The sequence below is a fragment of the Lepidochelys olivacea genome (assembly GCF_965140295.1).
Source record: "Lepidochelys olivacea isolate rLepOli2 genome assembly, chromosome: 2".
NCBI classification, from domain to species: domain Eukaryota; kingdom Metazoa; phylum Chordata; order Testudines; family Cheloniidae; genus Lepidochelys; species Lepidochelys olivacea.
In genome coordinates this window covers 39,125,227-39,151,330 of record NC_140412.1, presented here as the reverse complement: position 1 = coordinate 39,151,330, position 26,104 = coordinate 39,125,227, and the positions used below count along the sequence as shown (strand labels likewise).

The 26,104-nt window shown below is 40.6% G+C and overlaps 1 protein-coding gene across 2 annotated transcripts; it reads right to left on the bottom strand.

Moving 5' to 3' along the window:
* Positions 1-862: 862 nt before the first annotated feature.
* Positions 863-25,168, bottom strand: PABPC1 (poly(A) binding protein cytoplasmic 1). Of its 2 annotated transcripts, none has more exons than XM_084619478.1 (15): positions 24,540-25,168; positions 18,147-18,340; positions 17,934-18,049; positions 15,950-16,080; positions 13,362-13,456; positions 11,177-11,314; positions 10,990-11,085; positions 9,717-9,989; positions 9,314-9,404; positions 8,779-8,889; positions 7,122-7,276; positions 5,783-5,867; positions 4,910-5,040; positions 4,679-4,774; positions 863-1,300 (listed from the first exon to the last, which is right to left on the bottom strand). In XM_084619478.1, the coding sequence occupies exons 1-14, from the start codon at positions 24,730-24,732 to the stop codon at positions 4,682-4,684; spliced, it is 1,902 nt and encodes a 633-aa protein (XP_084475604.1). In that variant the 5' UTR covers positions 24,733-25,168; the 3' UTR covers positions 863-1,300; positions 4,679-4,681. The 2 variants fall into 2 exon arrangements, with proteins under 2 accessions (XP_084475604.1, XP_084475603.1); XM_084619477.1 differs by having other exon boundaries at positions 15,941-16,080; positions 24,540-25,167.
* Between the last annotated feature and the right edge of the window lie 936 nt (positions 25,169-26,104).

Here is a 26,104-nt window from a genome sequence, read left to right as displayed (position 1 = left end):
CATCTTATGAATGGGGAAGTTATGAATAGATTATTCTGTTTCACTGCAAATTTCCATTGCTCCTGCATATAAAGTATTAGTGCCAATGCTGTGAACTACCCTAGAAATATGCTTGTGAATAAATTGTTCAGTAATTGGGGACAATTAGGCTCGGACCACTTCAGCTTCTTACATCACCAGGTCCACTGACTGAATTAAACGCATTAAAAAAACCTGCATTACTTTAAGGTAATCTAAGTGTAAGTTACATAATATCCTTTATTGGCAGAGGAAACTTGCAGGTGTCAATTACAGAATCCCCATTAATTCTTCCACATCCCTGGGGGTATCTTTTTGTGAGAATCTCCCTTTAGACCAGCCCACACTCAAATTCTTGCTTCAGCTATGGTGGATGAAACTCCTTCAGAGTAAATCAGCCTTCTTAAAACCAGCCAAAAGGGTGCATGGAGATCATGTTTCCTTCCACAAAATGGGAAGAGTTGGTACAGTTCTCCTTACTGCACAAGGGAGTGAGATCCAATTTCAACAGTCCTATACATTGAATTACGTCCTTTAGACCACCCTAAAACATGAACAATTCAAAATCTTATTTATAAATAGTTAAATATGTTCAGGAAGACATAGAAAATGCATGATACTAAGAACTGAAAACTAAAACGGGTGGACCCAGCTGTTCAGTTCACTTGTTTTAGTACTTGAGTTTATAATATTAGCAACAGGTGGCTAAATGTAGGTTAATCTGATCTGGAATCTGCATACAGGTATTATAGTGAGTGGGATTCCAACTCCGACTCTAGAATGACACCAATGTAGTTTGAGGCATACCAACATGACAGGAGAAAGGAAAGAGTATTAATAAAACCATGTTTAAGGAATTTTTATTAAAGCAAGAATTTTATAATCCAAATTACGTTTCTTTGCTCAGCTATCAATTCTCACTGTTAACTAAAACAGTGGTGATATTCTGAGCTTTTCCACAGTAAAGAATTACAAAATTAAAGAAAGGAATGCTTTAAATTTCTGTACTGTGCTGAAAATTCTTTTCCCCCGGGTTTATAAAACATTAATTTGTATTTTTTATTTTACTATTTTTTTTTTGTTTTAAATCAATAGGTAAATCTAGGACCAGCATTAGTTTTGCTAGCCCTGGCATTTGCTCTGTACATAAGCTTCAAAGTTTCCTTTCCTTTTTTTATTTATTTTATATTTTGCAATGTTTTTCTCAATATTTAATCATTTTTCCATGTTTAGATTTTTTTCTTCGGTGAAGCGAAGTTCTAGTTTGAAGTCCCGGATCTTTCTGTAAATAAGAATAATATTAGCAGTTGTTAATGTGAAAAATTAGTAACTCGCATCAATATTCTGTACTTTCATAGTATCTTCTATATAATGATCTAAAAAGACCTTCACAAACATTACAACTTTGTGTACAGATGTGGAAACAGGAACAGAGAAGTTGTGCCTCTTCCAAAGGTCACAACTAGTTAATGAGAACTGAAACTAGATCTCCTATCCTTGTACAGCGCTTAGCACAATGGGGCCATGGTCCAGGGGGTTATAGTACAAATAAATAGTTTTAATTAAAGTCCTCCCCACTCTAAGCACTGGACTATACTGCCTCATTCTGGGACAACTATTACCAGACACTTAATTACAGCACTGGATAACACTTAATTTAGTAACTATTTCCAATGCCAAGTAGTAATATGTCATGGAGCCCAAAAAACAATATCACAGTATGGGCAAGCACATATGCTGGTAAGTAGTATTGCGATAGTAGTAGTGAATGATCTTTGAAAGTAATACTAATGTTTAATGGATGGTAATTTGCTGGACATCAAATCTGATTCCCCTTTAATAGTGGAGAAGAGGCACCAGGTACCCAAGTAGAGCTCCAAGACAACCTACGTTAAATATGAGCACATTTCCTGGAGAACACTACCAAAATAATCCATTTTCTTCAGATGCTACATAATGAGTTTGGGCCAAAATTAGAATTGAAAGCATATTTTCTTCTCAAGTAGTGTGCACACATTTTCCCCTGTTCATCTAGGCACAAACTAATGACGACAACAATTGGCCATTTAGATGGGGAAGTGAGGAGAGAGAGAATCAATCTAACCCCCATTTTAGGGACCTAGATGTAGAATTTAAACTTTCATTTTTTAAAAGCATGTCCCTAGCCATTTCTGGTGAAGATCGTTCAAAAATGTTAACTTATATCAGGGGTAGTCTATTTTTTTTGTCAAGGTCTAAATTTCTTGGTCAAGGTGTAGTCAAGGTCCAGACACCACAGAAAATAATAAAAAGCAATAATAATTATATGTAAATAAAAAGCGTTAGCGGTCCAGATTTGGCCTGCGGTCTGCTATGGACTATCCCAATATATATAAAGACAGGTAATGTGGTTTAACTGGACTAAACACTGGACTGAACGATGGACCTCATACATTGTAATCATGACTCTGCAATTCTGTTCCTTTTCTGGACTTGACCAAGTTATTTAACATTTCTGCCCCAGTTTCTCATCTGTAAAATAGAGACATAAAACTTAGCAACCCCATGGGGAGGACAATTTTTAATGGCAATATAAAAATTAAATTAACCAGCATGTAAAGAAAACCCTGTAGAGTGAATTCTATATACACAGCTAGTTGGACAATGGTCACTGCTGAGGGAATTCTGCACCAAAAAGTTATGTGCACAATATTTTAAAATTCTGAAAATTGTCAATAAATAGATGTGGTTCCAGCATGGCAATGTGGAGCACAGGCCACTGGCTACACTGAGGTAGGAGATCACTCTGAAGCCCCCACTTCCCCCAGTACAGGGACACCCCAGGGCCCTGCCTCTCTGCACCAGATGCATAGGTACTGGAACTAAGGGTGCTCCAGGCTTGAAATGATTTCCATTATATATAGAGTTTACAGTTTGGTTCAATAGCTCTTAGAATCCCCACTATAAAAACTATTCCAGCACAATCCAAGTGTGAGGTGAGAGGTTTCTGTGTGGGGCAATCTGTGTGTCGGCAGCTCAGTGGGAGATCTGGATGCACAGAGTCTCATTGGGGGATTCCAGGTGCAGGGGCAATAGGAACTCTGCAGGAGATCCAGGTGAAGGTGGTTGGGGCTCAGCAGGAGGTGTTCTAGGTGTGTTGTGTCCAAGTGTGGGGAGATGAGGCTTGGAGGGGGAGGTGTCTGGGTGCTGGGGCTTGATGGGGTGGGGGTCCAGGTGCAGCTGGTTGGGGCTCAGTGGGAGGTTCCAGATGTAGGGGGGTAGGGCTTGTCAGGATGAGGGTTCGATGGACCTGCTTAACAGGGAAGCATTAGCTGTTGCCAAGGGGATGCTGCATGCTGGGCTCCCGATTCCCCTACCCCTTTTTTCTTCCTCATCTCATTCCCCTCCCCATCCTCTCACTCCCACATTCCCCTCCCCCTGTCCTCTTCCACCTCCTCTTCCTTCCCCACTGTCTCTTCTCCCCAGCCCCACCATGGGCACTCACTGTTGAACAGAAAACAGGAAGGCTGGCACTAGACCCAGGAGGCTGTGTTCAGCTAAAGAGTCAGCTGATCCGAGACACAACCCTCCTTCAGCTGGGCAGCTCTGCGCTTGCAGAAAGGGGGGGGGGGGGGAGGAGAGTGGAGGGGGGAAACCCAGTGGCAGGTAACCCCGTGTGCTCCCCCATGCCCATTACCCTCCCCCCCGGCAGGCATTCCCAGGCGTTCTGTGGGGTGGGGTCAGGTGAAGTGTTCAATTATGCACAAACTATAGCATAAATAGCTGAGCTCCATATCTACTGAAAAAAGGGACGTGTAGGAAAGAACACCGACAAATAAATCCCACAAATGGATTTGTAAAACAAATCCATCAAGTTTGTGTATCCTAAAGATAATTCTCATCAAACCTCCCCCAAAATTCTCAAGCTGCTGCTTGAATTATATGGATGGCAATTTATATTGGTCAGAGGTTGTGACTTCCTCCGAATTTCTAATTTATGATGCATTCCTCAATGAACTGTATTTCTGAGGACATTTACATTTCAATTATGAACAGTATCTTCTGTATTGCTAATTATGCATATTCCTTTTACAGTTCCAATTCTAGTCCCCCTTCTGTCCCCACCCCCCGTCCCCTTATTGAAGACTTTACAATAGAATCTTGCAGCTGCATTTATGTTCAGGTATTAATATGGGGGTTGGACTAGACCTCCTGAGGTCCATTCCAACCCTGATATTCTATGATTTTTTTTATTCTGAAAGTTTGATTTATAAAGTATATGAGTAGTTGATAAAATTTAACCTTCACATAGCTGCACATACCTCTTGTTTGAGGAATAAAAAGGCCATCTCTAAGCAGTCTCACGTTTATAAGGTACCAGATTAGGGACAAGCTTTAGTGAAGTCCTGTATCCTAATAGCTCTAGTAAATAGGTCAACTTTATTTAAAAATGTAGCTTTAGTTTATTCCCTTCTTTCCAAATTATTATGGCCAGATCTGTCTAATGATAGTCTATTTAACAGTGGCTTATAACTAGAAACTTATTTCTAGGAGTACAGAAACTTTAGCTACTGCAGGTCATATTAAAACATTCCTGACTAACTATACATACAATAAAATGCCAGCAGAACACCCTGATCAGTTGAGAAAAATTAAGAATGTATTCTGTAGGAAAGCTTACATATTAAACACTTGGAACCCCAGTGGGATTGTTAACTGCTTTCTGAGCAGCCTCTTTAGCTTGGTGGGCTTGTAGTACAGCTACAGCTTCATCAACCTAATAGGATAAAACAATTGTTACAAAATAATGCTTTACTTAATTTCAGTACATTTAAGATAGTGAAGCAGCTAAATTACACAAAATACACATGTAACATCAAAAGGAGGGCTTAGATGCTAATAGTCTATCTACCTTCGAACGAAGAGACTCAGGAGACTCAAGCATATGAAGGAGTTCAGAGTTGTCAATCTCCAACAACATACCGGTGATTTTACCCGCCAGAGTAGGGTGCATAGCTTGAATAAGGGGAAACAGCCGTTCACCTAGAAAAACATTAAGACACTACAGTCAGCTACAGTGATCGATTAAAAATTAATTTAGCCTTTAACAACGCTAAACATAGGCACTAAAATCTGTTAAGCAATCTATGGACTTGTACCTAAATTCCTCAAAATTATTAAAAGGATAAGTATTATGTCCTACTCATTTGAATGCTAAAAATAAACTCCTGAATATGACTGTATAAAACTAAAGTATCAGTCAAAAAACCAAGATTAAAGGAGCCTTTAAAGTAATCAGCAATGGAGACTATGCAAAGCAATCAGACTCAGAGGTTAACTGTTGCACAAAAGTAGTATCCATTAAAAGCCTAAATTATAGCAGTATCGACCCCACTAATATGCATTCCATGCTCTCACCTAGTTAAGGCTTTTGCATTAGGTAAACAAAATACTGGTTTATTGGAATAGAAAATATATCAACTGCCTAATCCTAACCTAAAGTGGTCTGATATTTCATTCATGTTAAATGACATACTAAAATTTCTCCAGGGAGCAGATCTCTCCATTCTACATCTGCTGAGGACAGACTGAGCAGTGTTAGTCAGATGTCAAATCCTACAATGTGAAAAGGGGCAAGTACTTTCATCTTAAAAACTCAACCATGTATCCTACAACAGTAACATTCAAAATACTCCTTTACAACTGATTAGAAGCACATATTTTAAAAAGACTGAAAACTATTTAATCTCTATTACAATTGGCTAGTAGGATCAAATGTACATACCTAACATCTGCTTTTGTTCTTGTGGAGGGGCAGAAGCCAACATGGAAGCAGTCAAGGGTTCCTGACCTTGCACATGGACAGCTGGCTGCAAGTTAATAAAACGTATTTTAAAGTTAAATTCTGGAACATTGAAACATTTTATACCTCCACAACTCAGAACATAAGAATGGCCATACTGAGTGAGACCAATGGTCCATCTAGCTCGGTATCCTGTCTTCTGACAGTGGCCAATGCCAGGTGCTTCAGAGGGAATGAACAGAACAGGGAATCTTCAATGTAACAACCATGCCTGCATATTTGTCAAATATTAGAAAAAATTATGATTGAGTAATTTTCATCAAGAGGCTGGTAAAAGATGACTGATACTGCAAGGCACACTAATGCTGACGCAATCCCTTGCTGAGTATAATTTATATATTAAGCAAAGCTCAAGCGCAGAATGTATCATCGAGCACTTCGGTAGTACAAAACAAGTAGAACAGGGTCATGTCCTCCTTAAGAATGCTTCAGATTTATTTTAAACTCCAGGCTTACAAACTTGGTGCCACAATTTGGTATTTGAATTTTGGTGCAATGGGGGGAAAACTAATGCAGAAACACACACAAAATGTCAACCACATAAATGAGAAAACTCAAAAATATATAATATAACAATAGAAAATAAGCTTTGTTCCCAATATATTTTAGATTTGTGAAAAATAAAGCCATTAACACAGAGGTGACAAACTACAGCCCACGGGAACATCCAGTCCGACCCCTGAACTCCTGGCCTGGGAGGCTAGCTCCCGGCCCCTACCCTGCTGTTCCCCCTCCACATGCAGCCTCAGCTCACTGCACTGCCTGCGCAATGCTCTGGGTGACGGAGCAGTGAGCTCCTGGGGCAGCGCAGCTGCAGAGTGCGGCCTGACCCGGTGCTCTGTGCTGCGTGGCTGCCCGTCATGGCGTAGCCGCACCACCAACCACCCGTGCTCCAGGCATCAAGGTAAGGGGGTAGGGGAGTTCGGGTGGGTGGGTGTAGTCAGGGATCCCGGGGCGGATGGGGCAGGAGTCTCAGGGGGCAAGAAGCAGGGGGGTTGGATAGGGGGCAAGGGCCAGGCCATGCCTTGCCTGGCTGTTTGGGGAGGCATAGCCTCCCCTAACTGGCCCTCCATACAATTTCAGAAACCCGGTGTGGCCCTCAGGCCAAAAAGTTTGCCTGCCCCTGCTTAAACATCAGACTCTGTGGCTTCAATGATCTCAGTGGTGAAGGCAGACGCTTTGCAGTTATGATACAGATTAGGCAAAAGGAAAGTTTCCTCAGCAAAGACATCAGTTGGCTACCAAAACCAAGACTACATACCTGCTGCATAGCAACCTGTGGCTGTGTGTTAAGATGTTGTTGAGGATTACGAACACCTGCAGCATACTTGTACTGTGGAACTGTGCGTACAGCAGGAGTGGCCGCAGCAGCAGCTGCTGCAGGACGCGGACCCATTGTCTGTGTTGATGTATTAGCTGTGAAGATTAACATGATTTATGTGTTAATAATTCAGCTTTCATTAAGCTTACATTTTGTACAAGTCAATGAATGGACACAGTGTTAGGACTATAATGAGTATCTAATTTTAGTATTGTATTATATTTGATTACAGCAATGTTACTAAATAAAAACACCAATGGTCAACCTGTGGGCTCAGAACCAAAAGCATGTTTCGTTTCTCATTATTTTGCTAATTACTTGCTTTTTTTTTTTTTTAAACACTATAAAAAAAGCACCATGGAGAGAACATCTGCTTTTGATTAAACAGGTTTACTTGAATTTCATTCTACCCCAGTCATAATTAAGGGCGAGTCTCTTAAAAATTTAAAACATTTTGCCAATTAAATTACCCTAAAAATTACTTTAAACGATTAGATGAGTTACTGAGATATAGCAGATTAATACATTCTGAATGTGCTTTTCTTTATGTAACAGTGGTCCCCAGAACCTGGTCTGTACCACTTACTGCTGATCTCTAGACAGCAGAATCATAGGATATCAGAGTTGGAAGGGATCTCAGGAGGTCATCTAGTCCAAACCCCTGCTCAAAGCAGGACCAGTCCCCAATGTTTGCCCCAGATCCATAAATGGCCCCCTCAAGGATTGAACTCACAACCCTGGGTTTAGCAGGCCAATCCTCAAACCACTAAACTATCCCTCCCCCCAGTACTGTCATGTGATACTGGCACTCCTTGTTCCCATCTGCAACAATGTTAAGAGCTAAAAATAAATACTATCTCAATATTATTCTTCCACATAATCCACTGCTGTAGTTACCACAGGAATGGTACAGATACAAATGGGAGGGGGAAGCCACCTACGCAATATCATTAACATGTGGCCCACAGTATGAAAAAGTTGAGAACTCCTAGTTAATACTATTAATCTAGTGGGTTACGTTGATCTATATATTGAGCAACATTTTCTCATAGTTGCAAAAGAACTGGAAAATGCAGGTTAAGAGTGAGAAGGATTAAACAAGCAGCCTCTCCTAGAGACACTAGGTCAGCCTCAAATATGCAGTCTTGACAGGGCACATTCGTAAGCAGGAAGAGGGTTTGATACTGGGAGAGGGGTAGGTGGTAGAGAAATCACAGCGAGGGAGTAGGACGACAGCAATCTAACATGCAAGGGAAATACTGAGAAGTATGAAATAGCTATATAGCCATAAGCAGAAGAGAAATGGATGATGCGTTGGGGAGTAGGAGCCTCCTCAACCTCCCTTATACACACGGGGCTAACATGTTAGCTGGCCATTAGGAGGAGGTCAGAAACCCAAAGTCAGCTAGGGCAGGTAAAATAACAGAGCGAAGTGGTGCCTCCTCTGCACTATTGAGCTTCAAAAAGGTATATGAAATATTATTCAGCATTAACAGAATCTCTGTAGTGTGGCCACAAATGAGTTACATACCTAAAGAAAGGTGGATATTGGTGCAGCCTGATGTAGGAACATGCAACTTTTAAACCTGAAACTCACCAACACGTTGTGTTGACATGACTCGTGGAACCTGTGAAGAAGCTGGTCTCATGGTACTAAATGGTGGTCTGGGAGCTGCTGGGCGGATAGCACCAGGCATGTTCTGGAATGCTGCATTTAAAACAATGAGTGTTTAAGTTGCATCATGTAACAATACTGAATGGTGACGAAGACTAATTTTTTTTCCTTTGCCATCCTCACATGGCATAACAATATTACAGACAAGTGTAGAAAGGGAAAAGTCAGCAGTCTAGTTTTTGGGGGGGCTGGAATTCAACCCAGTGACAATTTGTGATACAGCTGCTAAATAAAACCTAGGTGGTTTATTATAAAAACTATTTTAAAAAGTTAACCTTAAATTAGGTTTCCTGGCAAACATCTGCAAACAGGAGCCAGAACTGGCATATTACCTTTCTACCAATTACATGTAATGACCATCAAACATTTGTATTTTAGTGCCACATACTTAACCTTCGCTAGACAGTAAGTGTTCCATGAATGCCCCTTTATTTAGAAAGTTAAGGAGACTACTTACGATGAGGTCTAGCACCCTGAGCAGTCCAGCGAGGACTTGGTCTGAGTTGAGCAAGTTGGCTAGTTGGATAATATGCAGCACGGTTCTGAGTCTGTCAAAGAAATAAAATGACGTGTTTATTAATCTTGATGTACCTGTTCCACCCACCACACAGCCATTTCTAAGTACCTTCTTCTATAAACTTTCCTATTTCAAATATCTAAAAAAATCCTGATTTATAGAATATAATGTATTATTCCATCCAGAAGTTTAGACATTTTCATAGGTTCTTCAGTACTTAAATTCATAAAGCTAGTGATTTTGGTTAACATTACAGATGTTTTATTAAGTCATAATTTACTGCTAAATCTAAACTGATTCTATCAATGGTATAGAATATGAAATTAATTATTTCTATACATACCGGTGGGAGAGCTGCCATGAAGTAACCTGAAGGAGGTGCTGGTTGGTAGGGGTTGATTACAGGATTAGGTACTGCTCTCACACTTGCCATTCTTTGCATATATTGGTTGGTGAGGTGAGCCTGGCGCTCTTCTTTGCGTTGGGCTAGAGCTACATATAATGGTTTAGTGGCCACAATTCTACCATTCATTTCTGTGACAGCTTTGGTTGCTTCTTCTGGTGAAGAAAAGCATACAAACCCAAATCCTTTGCTGCGGCCACCTTCCATCATGACCTGCCAATAAAAACGAGGTAGTTTTTTAAAACCAGCCTGAAGCAGGATGTACGATTTGGTACAGGTAAGAATTGAATTCCAGGTTTCTGAATTATATTTTACACTTTCTGCAAGTGGACAGTATATGACGTATACTGCTTAGTTTTGAGACATAATATACCCACTGTCAATGCTGCCTTCTGGTAGGGAAAAAATTCCCAGACAACTGGATTGGATTCAACAAGCCACATCTCAAATTTTTGATCTAACCTACAGTTGTCTAAAAATCAAATAATCTGTTCCAGTTTTGAACAGAGGAATATATGTATTTAAAAATCCCTTTTGATCAGTTGCTCTGTATACAATGGACCTGCAACAGCTCCTGTGCCAGGACCGTGAATGGCACATGATGATTTTTATTGTTTTCTTTCACAGCTGGTTTATCAGATACAAGTCTATCCTCTAGCAACACTAGTCACCTTCAGGCCTATTAGTGAGGAACAGTATGAACGAACCATTGCATTGAAAAAATGTTTGATTTTTTGTTAATAATGTCAGCATCCACCCATCCCAGATATGGATTGAGATTTCTGGAGTTTTTCTATGGTTGATTGGTCTGAGTTTTTATTGTTAAAGATCTGTGAAAAAATGAGAGAAATAAATACTCATGCAGTGGTTCATGACAATGAATGTGATGCACAAAAAGGAGTAATAAGGTACCACAGACAGTCTATAATGCATGCATTTTAAAAACTGTTACGTATCACTGCATCCAAAAATACAACACGAATACACCTTTAAAAACTGTATGAGTTAAGTTTTTAGTAAGAATCAGTACTCAAATTTAATGATGGTTGGATGTAGGGGTGGTTATATCATATCTCCACATCTTATTTTTGCCAGTTGAAAGGAGTTGAGAAAAAGTTGAATGCCACTCACTTCTTCGGTGACAAACCATCACATTCCTCCTTTCACACAAGACACTGCAAAACACAAATGAAGTCTAAAATGCTAACTTTACCTTTGCACTAGTGATTGTACCAAATGGGGAGAATTCTTTTCGTAGACGCTCATCATCAATCCCATCATCAAGATTTTTCACGTAAAGGTTTACACCCTAAAAAAATAAAACGACCCTCTTTAGAAAAGACAGAATTGCTAACGATTAGTAATAAAATAAACTTGTTCATTCAATTTAAAAGTGTAACCTGGTATCTGGTGATCCTATCCTGCTTCATTTGTTCGAATTTGCGCTTGAGCTCTGTTTGTCTTTCCACTTTTTTCTGAGCCCGGCCAACATAAATTTGCTTTCCATTGAGCTCCTTTCCATTCATCTCATCCACAGCCTTCATAAATAAACAAAGGGTTACCAATGCTCATGGTATATTAAACCTAACATTTTTTTCAGCCACTGACTAATGCAGTTTAAGTGCACAAGTTATATAAAATTTCCGACAATAAAAACTAAATATTTTCCCCAGCTACTGCCCCAACAAACAGATGTAAAATATGGTTAATTGAAACAAAGCCATCTCTAGAACCTCTTGGATCATACTGCATTTAAGTGTAAGATGATATGTACAAGTATATTTTCTGTCCAGTATATGGACAAAAGAAAAATTAGAAGGAGACAGAAGTAAACATTCATCAATTGTACAGTTAAATGCACTGAAAAGAATATTAAAGATATCCTCTAAGATTTTTTTTCTGAAAACCAAGTCCCATAGAGAATACATATCAAAAACCCACACCATGTTCATAGCCACGTTTAACTCAGGGCTAGTCTACATTAAAGTTAAGTCGACCTAACTACACCACTCTGGGCTGCGAAAAATTTCACGCCCTGTGTGACATAGTTAAGCCAACCCACCCCCATGGTGTAGACACCATTAGGCTGATGGAAGAATTCTTCAGTCAACCTAGCCACAACCTCTCAGAGAGGTGGGTCAAGTATCTACAACTACAGCGGTGCACTTGTGCCCCTATACCATTTCTAGTATAGGCATACTCTGAATCATATGCAAAGAGAAGAGGGTTAAAGGGCCATCAGCTCAAAAATCATACACCTGAATTTTACCCACAATTGTTGAACATGTAAAATTACCGTCACTTAAAGATTTAAGAAAAAATTTTCCCAAATTTTGTTCACTTTGTGCATTTGACAGTGCCATCCATATACTCAATTTCTCTTTTTTTCCTCCTGCATCTTTCACACATTTTCAAAATAGGACAATATTGAATGTCAATTCTAAATTGGTAAGGGCACTCTAGCAGAGGCAATACTGGACAAAATACTAAGATTTTGAATTTACAGTATATCTCCTTCACTGTGAAAGCTTTAGTACAGGTCTATGTCTATTAATTTTAAAGCTATTTTTTAATGTGTATTTACCCATATACCAGAATCACTTCTCTACCATTGTGCAAATGCATTACAGTTACTAAAGTGAACCATTTTCCATAAGGATGTAATACATATATACAACACAAGAGAGCTTAACTACACTCAGACTAAGAAAATGTGCAAACCTAAATGTTACTTATATATTTATAAGGTGGGATTTATTCTAATCTGTTGTGTGCACATTTGTGCTGGTGACAATTGAGGGAAACTAAGATGCTCTTTCTAACTCCCAGCCCTGTAACATTAGCCTACGCTCAAAACAGCATTCTTTCGGTCGTGCAAATCAATAGTAATAAAGATTATATAGGCCAAATTATGTCCTATTTTTTCCAGTATGTTTTGCAAAGGTGTAAGTAACTATAGCTTAAAGGACTGTCCATGTATACAAGATGGAATAAAGTCCTCAGGTCAGTTGTCATAGCTGTGTTGGCTCTGCAATGCAAAAAGAAATAAAAAGCAGCGCAAACCATATGCTGTTACTAAAGCAAGTAGATATGGCTGAATACGTACAGGCAACAGTTGTTGTGTAAAGTTTCTAGTCTTAGTAATTTTTGAAAAACAATGCACTCTCCCTGCCCACTTCTCATAGCCACCTGTTGTATCCTGTCTTTCAGATCATAAGCTCTTTGGAGCAGGGGTTACTTACTGTTTTCACAGTGCCTAGCACAACGAGACCCAAACCCCACTGAGATCTGAAGGCACTATTACAATATAAATGTTAAATAATTTAAAGGCCATTATATCATTTCTAGACAGGAATATTTCTGGGGAGGCAGCAAACTTAGCCTGCTCAATGTGAATCAAATAAAAAAACCCACTATATCATCCAAAATAGATTTCTCTCCTGTTTCCTCACATCATTTTATAAAAATCAAATAAAAAATTTGGAAGGATCTACAGGATGCAAAAAAAGAAGTTTGTATTCAAGACTCAAAATTACTAGTCTCCCAGAATGATGCATCTAAAAAAAAAATCCTGTGTAAACTTACTTTCTGGGCATCTTCATGTCTTTCAAAGCTAACAAAGCCAAAGCCTTTGGATTTTCCACTCTCATCGGTCATAACTTTCACACTTAAGGCAGGGCCTGAAAAAAGTATGCAATATTTGTATTACATGTACATTCTATATACTCATCTGTTTGGTGGTTAAATCTCAGTATTACCTGCAAGATGTTACATCTTAAGAAAACTACAGAATTACTAATCTGTTCCATTCACAATACCATATGATGTTATGAGATCTTACATACCACTTGAAGATGTGGGTTTTCCAGAAAAATCCATTTTCCAAACACCCCCCACCCCTTTTTTAAATAAAGTTTTACAACGTTCACAAGTTTTCTAGCTGCTTTATAGTACAAAAGGACACGCTCCCTGTTTTGAAGAGATTACAATCTAGTTTATATTAGTCAGTGTCTAACTAAGGCGTGTGTTATCACTAATGCCATACAGAATGTCTATTGGTCCCGACATTTTCCAGTTGCTAAGTGAACAGTAGATTCCTTTCCTGAAGAATGCCCCAAGCGTGCTGCCATCCTCAGCCCCTAGAAGCACTTTCTATAAGAGCCATGTTTACTTAAGACCTTTGGCCAAACGTTCTGTCACAGTTGCCTCAAGTTAGGCTCCTAAATCTACATTTTGGTATTTAAACAGAAAATAACTGATTTTCACAAATACTGAGCATCCACAAATCCTACATATGCCTACTGATGCTCAGCACCTTTGAGAAATAAGTCACTTGTATTTAGGAGCTTAACATTAGGCACTTGGTGTTTTTCACTGAAGTTGACAGCAAGATTCTGCATAAACAAATGGGCTTTCCTTGATGAGTTTACCTTAACTGACATTACCCTGAAATTTTATGACAAATTTCAATAGGGTTTATTTCCTTTGTACAAATGCACAGGCAGGGCTGGTAGCCCCACCTATTAAGTTCGCTCAATACTTCTCATTATAAAACTGTTTTAATTTCCTTATAATTTTGCCAAATCAACAATTTGGGCTGAAAGTTTCCACCCTTGGTGTCTGCCTCAGGCACAATTTTTCCAGAAAATTCCAGCTGAAACAGTCCAGTCATTTCAGAGAACAAGGTTAGGGGAAAAATACATTGTTTAGCCCATACTAAAAATTTACGGTGAACTTTTCATTGAAAAGTGGTAGTGCCCCCCCCCCCCCCATGCTTTGAAGCAGGACTTGAATTTGGCATAGGAGTGGCCGGCCAACAACATGCCTTTTGCTAACCCCATGAAAATCCAGCCAAATTTAGCCAATTTATAAGCCTTACAAAAACAGGTTGGAGGGGATAGGTCAAAAGACATCTGCCCATTTTTGCAAGCAAGAGAGTCTATGCCCACTAGAGCATTTCCAGAGCCTGGAATTTACTTCACTCCACCCTTTCACAAATGACACAGTGGGCACCATATACTAACTTTAAAAGGACATTAGTCATCAAGCATGCATATGAATTATGAAATCCTTTTTTAAACACAAGCAAGATCATGACACATCTGGAATTAAAACAGTACATAATGACCCAAATAAATCAGAACGAGAATTTCAAGTTTTGTACACTAAACTATTTCCTCCATATAATTTGCTAAATGTCCTATATCACCACCCATGTCAGTAACTAGAAGATGGCTTGGCAGGTGGTATTAACATGTTTGAAAAAACCATTTACAAAGATTTTAACGTCACTAAGTTCAATAGTGATGTGTCATAGTATGAATTACTAGGCCATGAATGACAGGTTTCAGAACAACAGCCGTGTTAGTCTGTATTCGCAAAAAGAAAAGGAGTACTTGTGGCACCTTAGAGACTAACCAATTTATTTGAGCATAAGCTTTCGTGAGCTACAGCTACATCCGATGAAGTGAGCTGTAACTCACGAAAGCTTATGCTCAAATAAATTGGTTAGTCTCTAAGGTGCCACAAGTACTCCTTTTCTTTAGGCCATGAATGACCACACCAATAGAGACTTCAGGCATTAAACAAAATTGTTATGCAAGATTAAATTTAAACCTCTTGACACGGATATTGTCAATAGCTTAATTTTCTATATTTCCATCCTTAATTCAGAAACCAAGCAAACAACTGCGTGAAACAGCAGAAGACCTTCAACAGAGGGAAGAATGCACAGGTGTACCCGCATGGCAATGGAGATGTAACAAAGGCATCATTCATTTACACGTCTTTCAAAGATCCACTACTCAATGGCCATACCAAACCTAAAACACTCACTTCCTCATTTCATTTGTAACTCCAAGATCCTCAGAACAATTTATATGTATTATTCAAATGTAATGCCCCCCTGTTTTTAACTAGATGAGGACATTTCTGATGGCCAGGTTTTCGTGTGTGCTACTCTGGACAATTAAAGTTCTTTAGTGGGTATTAGTCAATCACTTCTTTCGATCTGAATGCTGAACTGACAACTAACTGTTCAGCATGCATGCATTTTAATTGTCTCTACACAATGGCCTGAACCCTAATGTTAAAAAGGTTTTAACAAGCAAACTGAAGCTTGTCTATTTGTTGTTATATAACAATGTGGAAAATTAAGACATTACCAAACTTGCCAAAGAGTTCCTTAAGTCTTTCATCATCCATGTCTTCTCCAAAATTCTTGATGTAAACATTGGTGAACTCCTTTGCTCTAGCTCCAAGTTCTGCTTCTCGTTCTTTACGGGATTTAAACCTTCCAACAAATCTAGTTACAGGAAACCAAGGTGACTATAGGGTTAAAATGAATCTATCCAGGTCCAAGGTCTTTCCTAGACTACATACATCAGCACATGGCTAGACAAATATTCAACCATGGATTATTTCTTAAATGCGGTATTGATCAATATAACGATATGAAATCCCCAACAGATAAAATACTTAAGATACCACTTTACAAGAGACAATTAGACTACTATTTACCATTTAAATACTTTTTATCATAGTAATTGCGATAGCAATCTTACCAAAGACTTGATAGGACTAATTTTCATTAGTGTAAAGCTTACTTTTCAGCATCAGTAATCAGACAACGGAGAAACTCTAGCATAGTGGTTTTTGCTACACTAAAGTTTTTTGTAACCTTCAAATATTGTTTCTATTGCCCATCTGACTTTTAGGCAAGGGACTCTCACTAAACCCCCAACTTTCCTCTTACCTACAGAAGCCTCATATCATAGTGTTCCTCCTTACTAGTAAGGAGGTATGGATCTGGCTTGCTCTTGAATTGGCCAATGCCAAAAGCTGATTGATAACAGTGAGGTCAGTTCCTATCACCAGGGGAGGAATGTGCTTTTAGCACAGCCTTTGTTGGCCCACAGAACCACTTCAGTACAATCACAAATGCTACACCTACATGAACGACTCAATTTTTGCACCAGTCTTCTCGTCTCTCCAATTATATTTTAAAATTACCCCACTTGCAAACCCACATCCCAATCAATATGGCTCAGCAGTCTAAAGTTAACATTGCCTTGACTTGGTTTGTAGCTACATTTGGACTTTAATGTTGATGATGCCTGGTACTCTGCAGATTTTGATAGTCAGGAAAATGGTTAATCTACTTTAAAATGTTCTTCAGGGGACTGGGCTAGATGACTTCTCGAGGTCCCTTTCAGTCCTACTACTCTATGATCTAAATAGAAGCCTGAAGCAAATGTAACTTTCATGGTACACTAAATCATGTTTAGTTATTTAAACTACAGGCTTTTTCAGTGATTAACTTGCTGGAACTATTGGGCTAGTTACAAAACAACCACCACCTATAAAGTGCCTCAATTCAGCTAAAATCATGGTATAAAACTACTTGGAAGAACCTCCCATAGTAACCTTTTACAGAGCAGGGCCTCATACCTCTAAGATATGGACTCTCCCTGGCTGCTGCCTCACTACTACTTCTCTATGTATAAATGAAGATAACAGGAAAAAAAGAATGCTGATTTTCTATTATTCCCATTTTACCAAGCCACTACCATCCTTAGTCTGCCCTCCAAAAGACTGTTACAAAGCCATGCTTGTGTCGCACATGCTAAGTTTTAGCAGTACCGTGGTTTGGAACAGGGATCATTACTATGTCCTAAAAATCTTTTGTGTAACACATTCAAACCTCCATTAGACTAGGAAACAGGAATCCAAAGGTCAAACAAGAGCTTTCGTGTCACAGTTTTTGATAACACCTGCAGTGGGAAATAAGTATTGTTTTGAATACTTGATGGATTCAATTTTATTCTAGCCTGATTAAAAGGATTTTATTCTGGCTTGAAGACCAGTAACAGGTCCCAGTTTCCAACTGTATGACATTCAGCTGTAAACACATTAGCTGCAACATTATTTTAACACCACAAATTGGGCTTTAAAGACTTTAAAATGTCAATTTTTATTCACATTCCTCTTACCTTCAGCATATGTAATCAATATTTTTACGGAGCAACTGCACTAGACTTCAAAATTAGCAACATATTTAGAAAAATCTGCCTTTTCTAGATAAAATTCAGGAAGTAATCTACTTTAGGTTGAATTACAGTCTGTTGAGAGCCCCAGAATATATATTTATGTACTTACACTTTGCGGTCATTAAGCAGCATACCGTTCATTTTTTCAATAGCTCTTTCCGCTGCTTCCTGTGTCTCAAAATGTACAAATCCATAGCCCTTAGACCCATTTTCATCACATACTACCTATTAAAGAAAAAATTTCAACTTGTCAAACAGCCCCAGTATAGTTTTGTAGCTTCTAATATCAAATCACTGGGCACATTTATTACTTTCCACTTACCTTACAGGAGAGGATGTTTCCAAAAGCAGAAAATGTATCATACAAAGCTTTATTATCAATTGATTTGTCTAAGTTCTTGATGAAGATGTTTCCGACACCACTTTTGCGCAGAGATGGATCACGCTGAGACCACATGATGCGCACTGGCTTGCCTTTAATGACGTCAAAGTTCATGGTATCCAAAGCTCGTTCAGCTGAAAGAGACACTAAAGTTAGTGAGAAGTACTAAACCATTTATCTTTATCAACACACTAACCCCACTTGAAGTTCATTAATTCTTGGTTAACTTGTAGCCATTAGAGGTGTTTTGATAATGACTTTCATACTCCCATCTCAATGACCAAAATAACTTAAATCTCTGAACAAAACACTACGTACGGATATTGAATGAACATTAGACATAATTAACTCCATTCTACCAAAGAAAAATATATAGATTGGATTGCCAATTGGTAGGTTTTTCTCTATTCCTGGGTTAACAAGAGCTGTGATCACTGTGGACACCCTGTGCTCAAGATACAGTATGGAAGAGCAAGGATCACAATGTATCAATTGGTGGCAACTCTTTCCACCCTAGAAAAAGTTTGCTGGTATACTTACACCAGCAAACCCTCCTTGTGCAGATATAGCTTACACCAAAAAAGCGCTTTTGCCAATATAACTGATATCAGTTCTGCATGAAATAAGTTACAACAGCAAAAGCACTTTTATGCTGATACAACTACATCTACATATGGGTTCTTATTGGTATAAAAAGTTGCAAAAAATTGTACCTCTAACATTACCAGCAATTTTTGTGTAGACCTGACCTAAGCCTAGTTCCTGAATAAGTCCAATACAACCCTTAGAGCAACATGTTTACTAAGATGGTGTGATGCGTAGAAGAGGGATCCAAGAGCGAAAAGGATGAAAAAGTAAGGCTAGGACATATTAGTTTAACCAAGTTTATACTGTTTTCAAATATTCAAAGAAAGACGTGAACAGAGTGAACAATGCATGTGACAAGCATTTAACTCATTAGCACAGAAATGCTATTTGTACTTCTAAACAAGGGATTTAAGGAAACGCTTTGCCGTACTTTTCATATACAAACTGTTTCTACAGATAAAGCAATTTTTTTTTAGAAAATCTGCAAGATGTATAAAGTATTAAATATTAAAACAGCAATATGAAATAATGAAGAGAAGGTGGGTACATAATATCTTTCACTGGACCAACTTCTGCTAGGAGACAGACAAGCTTTCAAGCTTATAGTTTACACAAATGTACTACATCTCCCAGACCTGAACAACTCTGTGTAAATGCAAGAGCTTGTCTCACACACCAACAGAAGTTGATCCAAACAAGATACTACCCACCCACCTTGTCTGTCTAATACAGGGGTGGCCAACCTGAGCCTGAGAAGGAGCCAAAATTTACCAATGTACATTGCCAAAGAGCCACAATAATACATCTTCAGCCCCCAATCAGCTCTTCCCCCTGCAGCGCCTCCCACGCACCAGCAGCACCTCCCCATCCCTCCCTGCACCTCCTGATCAGCTGTTTCTTGGCAAGCCTCCAGGAGAGGAGCAAGAGCATAGAAGGCTCAGGGATGGGGTGGAGTGGGGGCAGAGGCAGGGGTTGAGCAGTGAGCACCCCCGGCACATTAGAAAGTTGGTGCCTGTAGGTCCAGCCCTGGAGTCGGTGCCTATACAAGGAGCTGCATATTAACTTCTGAAGAGCTGCATGTGGCTCCGGTGCCACAGGTTGGCCACCTCTGGTCTAATATCTTGGGACCAACACAGCTACAACACTACATATAACATGAAATAATGTAAGTTAGTTTTTAAACACTCCCATGGAGTAGCTTATCCAGTAGAGGTCCACAGCCAATTTCTTTGGAAGGAAGAGTAGGATTTCTGATGTCACTGTATTTGACATTTCCATCTTTTAAAAGTAATCCTCCGTGTCCATGGGATGCTAATTCCTAGCAGTAACATGACTAAAAATCGCAGGCACATATGAAAAGAGTGAGAAAAGTTATTTAAGCAAGAAGTAGTGATGGTACTAAATTATGGTGGACATATTTATGGTCTCCTGGACTAGCTTCTTTCAGAGTTAATCTCTTTCATATAAGTCTGGAGGGGGAGTTTAAAACAGAGCCCCAGTAGATGCGTGAAGTCTCAACCAATAGTACTATATAGCCTGTTGAACTGCTACCTGCATTCAGAGAAAGCGATGCGATGTAGGTAAGCAGCAACCAAATCAGAAAAACCTTTGATACAAATAAAAAGCTGTAATTATCAGGACTAAAATGTTGTTCACTTTCAAAAGAAAAACATATCAACTCTATGGAATTATCCCTTTTAGCCTATGAGCCCTTAAGCACCATTCTTTTTACAAAGCATTCTTTACTGTTGTAGTCATCCAAAAAGATAACATGACTTCTATGAAAAGAACAAAATTGACAAATTATAAGCAAAATGGTTAGAGCCTGTCCTTTTCACAACAAAAGGAAACTTTGAATAATTTTAGTGATATAGTAGGAAAATGTTAATGGAAAATCAAAATACTGTACTGTATTAGTAAGCCGTTCTTTTAAAAATAGTCATGTCATTTAACCATTTTTTCTAAGTGGAAGGGTCAAACATGAGTTGTAGAATTTATTGCCAATTTCTATTTCAAAATCTACTTAAAAATTATTTCTAACAAGATGAATGCTGCCTAAATTACTAATATTTTATGCATTTTTGAATTGCCATCTCATTGCTATCCAAACAGGTGCATATCCTAGCCCAAAGAAAATCTTTATATCCTGATCACTGCCTTTTTTTGATAATGCACATGCCTCTGTTACTTCTACCTAATTTTCAGATTTTCACATAAATCTAGAGATCTGTTTGTGTTGAAAGATTATTTTCTCTGCAGAAAGTAAGTAGGTACATACTACTGATGGGGTCTACTACTTGAAAGAAATTGATGGAAAATTGGTTCCAGTTAAACTCTCAGCCAAACAGACCACATATCCCTATATTCACATATAACAGTATTAGTTATAAAGTGGAAGAATAAAATGAGACTAGTATTTGCTCTGGAGAAAATATCAGGTTGCATAAAACACTTCATTAAAATTGTTAAACTGGATAAAAATTAAAACTGTACAAAATGGAAGTTTATTCTTCCACTGAATAAGCTAATACAATGTACACACAAATTTAATTATGAACATGGAGTTGGGGAGAATGGACAATTTGGGTTATTAGTAGTGAGAAATGGAGTCTCATCTGAGGCTAATAGAAATCAGAAGTTGTTACCATCAAACCAGTTGGTGGCCAAGTGAAATTAATTGGAGGATTCAGTAAAATTCTCTCTGGTACCACAACTGGAGATCATTAGAATCATTGTTGGCAGTCTTAGAAGAGGGGCCAAAAATGAGTTCATTATTTGTTTCCAGTAATACTTATGCACTTGTGCATACACTTTGTTTGTAAAGGTTAGTGTTGTTCCAGGACACATTCCCTGAACATTTGTTTTAGGGCAAGTCCAGACTACCCTTTTACAAACATTAACTATAGTAAGTTAGTGACCATATTTTAAGATTGGCGCAACCTTCCCATGTAGACAAGGCCAGCGCAAAAAGTCTGAACAGCTGTTGCCCATGATATACCTGGTCTGGATAAACAGATGATGTCATCAGCTTCTATGACTGCCAATTTGGCACCTTTCCTGAACATTGAATTCACAGCAATTCTTAAACAATAACCTTTGTATAGAGAAAAAGTTTAAATTCCTTTTCCATCTGTAAAGCTCTAGTCACTTAGCATAAAATGAGAGCTGAATATGCTTTAACCTCAAACTAGATATCAGAGTCAGTCACTGGCCTTTTCCCACACCTGTAAAGTTATAACTAATAAAACTGACTGCATCTAATATATTTTAGCTTCTTTTCCATAAAGGACTGTGCATTAGTTTGTAAGAGACAAATAGATTAAATAATTAACTTAGTACAAAATGGCCACACCTACTGAGTTTACCCATGTTATACTTTTGCTGATTCTGCTTAAGCGTCTATTGAATGAGTCACTAGTTCCCATTTTAGTTGGGAACCAGACAGTCCGCTTCAGAAGTGACTGCACTTTATCACTTTATATAGACTCTGCATGGAATATATCCTATAAAAACAGGAATGGTTCTGCTACACATATACAGAAATATATTTTAGTACACTAAGCAAAATGCTGCGAACATTATTTAATCTAGAAATCTTCTGAAAAAAGCTGCTGTTTGAGTATTTGCCCATAATTATCTCTAGTATACAGGGATTAGACAATATACCTGTGTTCTAGCCCTGATTGACACTGACTCATTCTCATCAGATAAACCACAGAATGAAGTAGAAATACTTGCATACCTCACAAGGATGTCATCAGACATAATTAGTGTTTGAAAAGAGCTTTGAGAGTCCTGGATTATATGTGAAACAAGAATTTCAAAGACCTCTTAACTAATTACTAATAGTTAACAAAAATAAAAGCTATGTTAAAGTATAGATAAAAATTAAGCCTAGATTGAGAAAAGGCAGATAATTCAAAGTTCATCTTATCCAATTGAAACTGCAGATAAAATTTAGGCATAAAGCACAATGAAATTACCTATTCAATTGAGTGACTAAAGTGGTAAGATTAACCCTTGTAATATACAAGGGCATGTTTCAATACAAAATCAGAAAGAAGAGTGGCATATGTTGAATTACCTACAACTTCCTAAAGCATTTACACATGCCATGAAGTTACCACATCAAAGTACTGACTGGTTCAGTCCCAACCCCACCCTTTTTCCTTGTGAGAGATGTCTGGATCACAACACAAGGGTAATGATTGTAGGCCTTTGTCAATTTAAAACCAGAAAAATTTAATTGATAAAATAAGCATTTAAATCCTCTCATTTTGAAGTATTCATCAAATAAAATTAAAAGCTCTCTAAAGTGTGAGAGAATTGTTAAATAGGCTGAAGAGACCATATCTACCATCCTGTAAATATAGACAGTTAATACATATAGATGCCAGCAAATCTGACCCAGGAATCTGGCCATAGCATATACCAGTACATAGGAAAATTAATTTCAAACACCAGTTAATCCACATGCCTGAACAGTTGGGAAACCAAGTGGTTTTTTTAACATTTCTAAAAATACGCATTTTGATATTTGTCAAATTGTGTTTTACTCAAAGCCATCTGAGATAATGACATTTCATAATCAGACGAGTCATTCCATTTCAAATTGGTCAGATAGAGTCTACAAACTATAATTCCAAAGGAAGGCCTTGTATGCCAAGGTTCACCTTGAAGCTCTCTTCACAGATCATTTGTGAACTGCATAAAAATAATTTGTCTTGCTTTGCTTTAACCTAACTTATAGCTGTACCAACATTGTAATGCAAGCTTTTACAACTCAACAGTACACATTGAGGAATTTACTGTAGACAAATTAAGTACCAAAAGCAAACCTGTTAGATGACACAAACAGATTGTAGATATTCAACACATTATTTCAAAAGTAAAACCCTACATTTTGCTCCACAAACCTGCTATATAATGCTTAACTATTTTTTTTTTACACCTATCCATTTCCATGGACTGTATGTGACTTCATATCTGACTACTAGGTTATTTCACAATGGCTTGACACTTCCACCTCTTACCACTTCACCACATCATGCCTACACGCCCAGAAATTCCTAGGGCAACAGCGAAGGTGCTAATTACTGTGGCATTTCCTTCGAACAGGCTTTAATTCCCTCCGTGTGCGCAGCGTGTTAACCTCGGAAGAATTACCTGGACACACCCTTCCTGGTGACCACCGATACTTTCACGAGCCCAGGGAAACCAGGGAGTCGCTGCAGTGAGGTTGAAACTAGCTTTGAGCAGAGCCGGCTGGGCCGGCGGTTACAACTCGGCGAGCTACCGAACGCTCGTCCCGGAGCCAGGAGGCCTTTGGGAGGCGAGGCCCGTCTCTCGAGTTTGATGGGCTCGCAATTGCTTTCGGTTCCCGAGCAAGCGCCTCCCCCACGCCACGAGGCGCAGACACAGCCCCAGGCCGCATGTCACCGAGCAGCAGCAGGGGCTCCAACGCACAAACTTCCGCAAGCACCGCGCCAAGTTTTGCTCGTGTCCCAACACCCCCCGCCCCCCCCCCCAAATTCCAGCTGGGAAAATACCGGGAAAAGAGGAGACCGGAGAGGGGCTTCACAGCTGTGCAAAGGGAGCACCAACCACCCAAGGGGGTGGGGTAGGCAGACTGAGCCCTCGCAGGGGTGAGGAACGCTGCGGCTGGGGGGAGGGAGCACTCTCCCCGGTTCCGACCCTCCCGTCTCAGGGTGTGGGTCTGCCCCACTGCCCCCCACAGGTGCTCACCGTCGGCGGGTTGCTGGAAGTTGACATAGGCGTAGCCCAGAGACCTGCGGGTGATCATGTCCCGGCAGACGCGGATGGAGAGGATGGGCCCGGCGGGGCTGAACTTCTCGTAGAGCATGGCCTCGGTGACGTCGGGGTGCAGGTCCCCCACGTACAGGGAAGCCATGGGGTAGCTGGGGGCGCTGGGGTTCATCCTGCCGCCGTCTCCAGCAGGGGAAGGGGTCACACTGGCGCGAGGAGGCCGCGGCGGCCCCGGGTTCCGTGAGGGGCGAGTGGAAGATTCGAAACTTAACGGCTCCGGGAGGCGGATTCTCGGCGGGGAGGGCCCGGCTCGCTCAGGGCCGGCCCTGGCGGAGGTCTCGGCTGCTCCTGGTCTAGGCGGGGGTCGCTCGGTGTCTCCTCTCGGCTGTGCCGGGTCCGGGGCTTCGCTTCACCGGGTTATTTTATATCAAACCGGCCGGTTTCGGGGGGGGGGATTTTTATGGGTTTTTCAGGGTTTTTGGATTTTTTTTTATTTTTTTTTTTTTAGTATTTTTAGTAATAAATGGTGCGGCGGGGCCGGGCCGGCGTGTCCGGGGGGCCGGAGCACACGCACTGCGCACACAGCACCGACAGCGGCCGGGGGACAAGGGGGAGGCCGCCGCCCCGGCCGCGCACTATATATACCCGCCCCGCCCCCGCCCGCCCCCACCGCACTGCACGCCACGCACCGACCGCACGCAGCGCGCAGGCGCCAGCCCAGGGGACTGAGGGGACGCGCAGAACGCCTGAGCGCAACAAGGAGAGCGAGGGAAAGCCGCATGCGCCGAAGACGGAGCGGACGACAGATTACACGCAGCAGAAAAGGGGGGAAAGGGGAAGTGGACGAGAGCGCATGTGCTACGTGACAGCAGCGGGGACGACTGTACACGTGCAAAGGGAGGAGAACGAACTCGCTCGAGAGCGCATGCGCAGTAGAGATGTGTGACGTCTCTGATGAGACATAAAGTGCGTGCGCCGCTGAAAGCCAAGCAGTCTAGCTAGGGATGATGGCTTAGGATCTCAAGAGCGCGCATACGCTAAAGAACTGTGTGTGTCCGTCTGTCCGTCCCCAGCAGGGGAGGCCAGGAAGATACTGAGCGCGCACGCGCTGTGACAGGACTGAGCGCTCGTGTCACAGGGGGTGTGAGGCGGAAGGCCCTAGGGCGCGTGTGCGGGGATCTGTCTCCGCTCAGCGTGGGTAGGAGGCTTCTGCTGCGCTGCGGCTCGTGCCCTTCGCCAGCGTTGCGTGCCTCCCGCGCGCGTCCCCCGAGGGAGCCCGTTTCGTGAGGGGAGGGGTCACAGGGGGGCTGTTGTTTCCTGAGTCGCCGAGGCGGGAGGGGGGGGCTTTACGCGCGGCTGAGGCGGTTCCGCTGGGGCAGCGCTTGGGTGACCTAGTCGCGGCCTTTGCTGCTCGGCCGCCTCTCTGTCCCCGCCCTGCTCTGGGGCGCGGGAACGGGCTGCGCTACATCGCCGTGCGCCGTAGGACAGGGCTGACCGGCGGGGCTCCGTCGACTTCCGCTCCCCCGCCTGCAGTACAAGGTGCT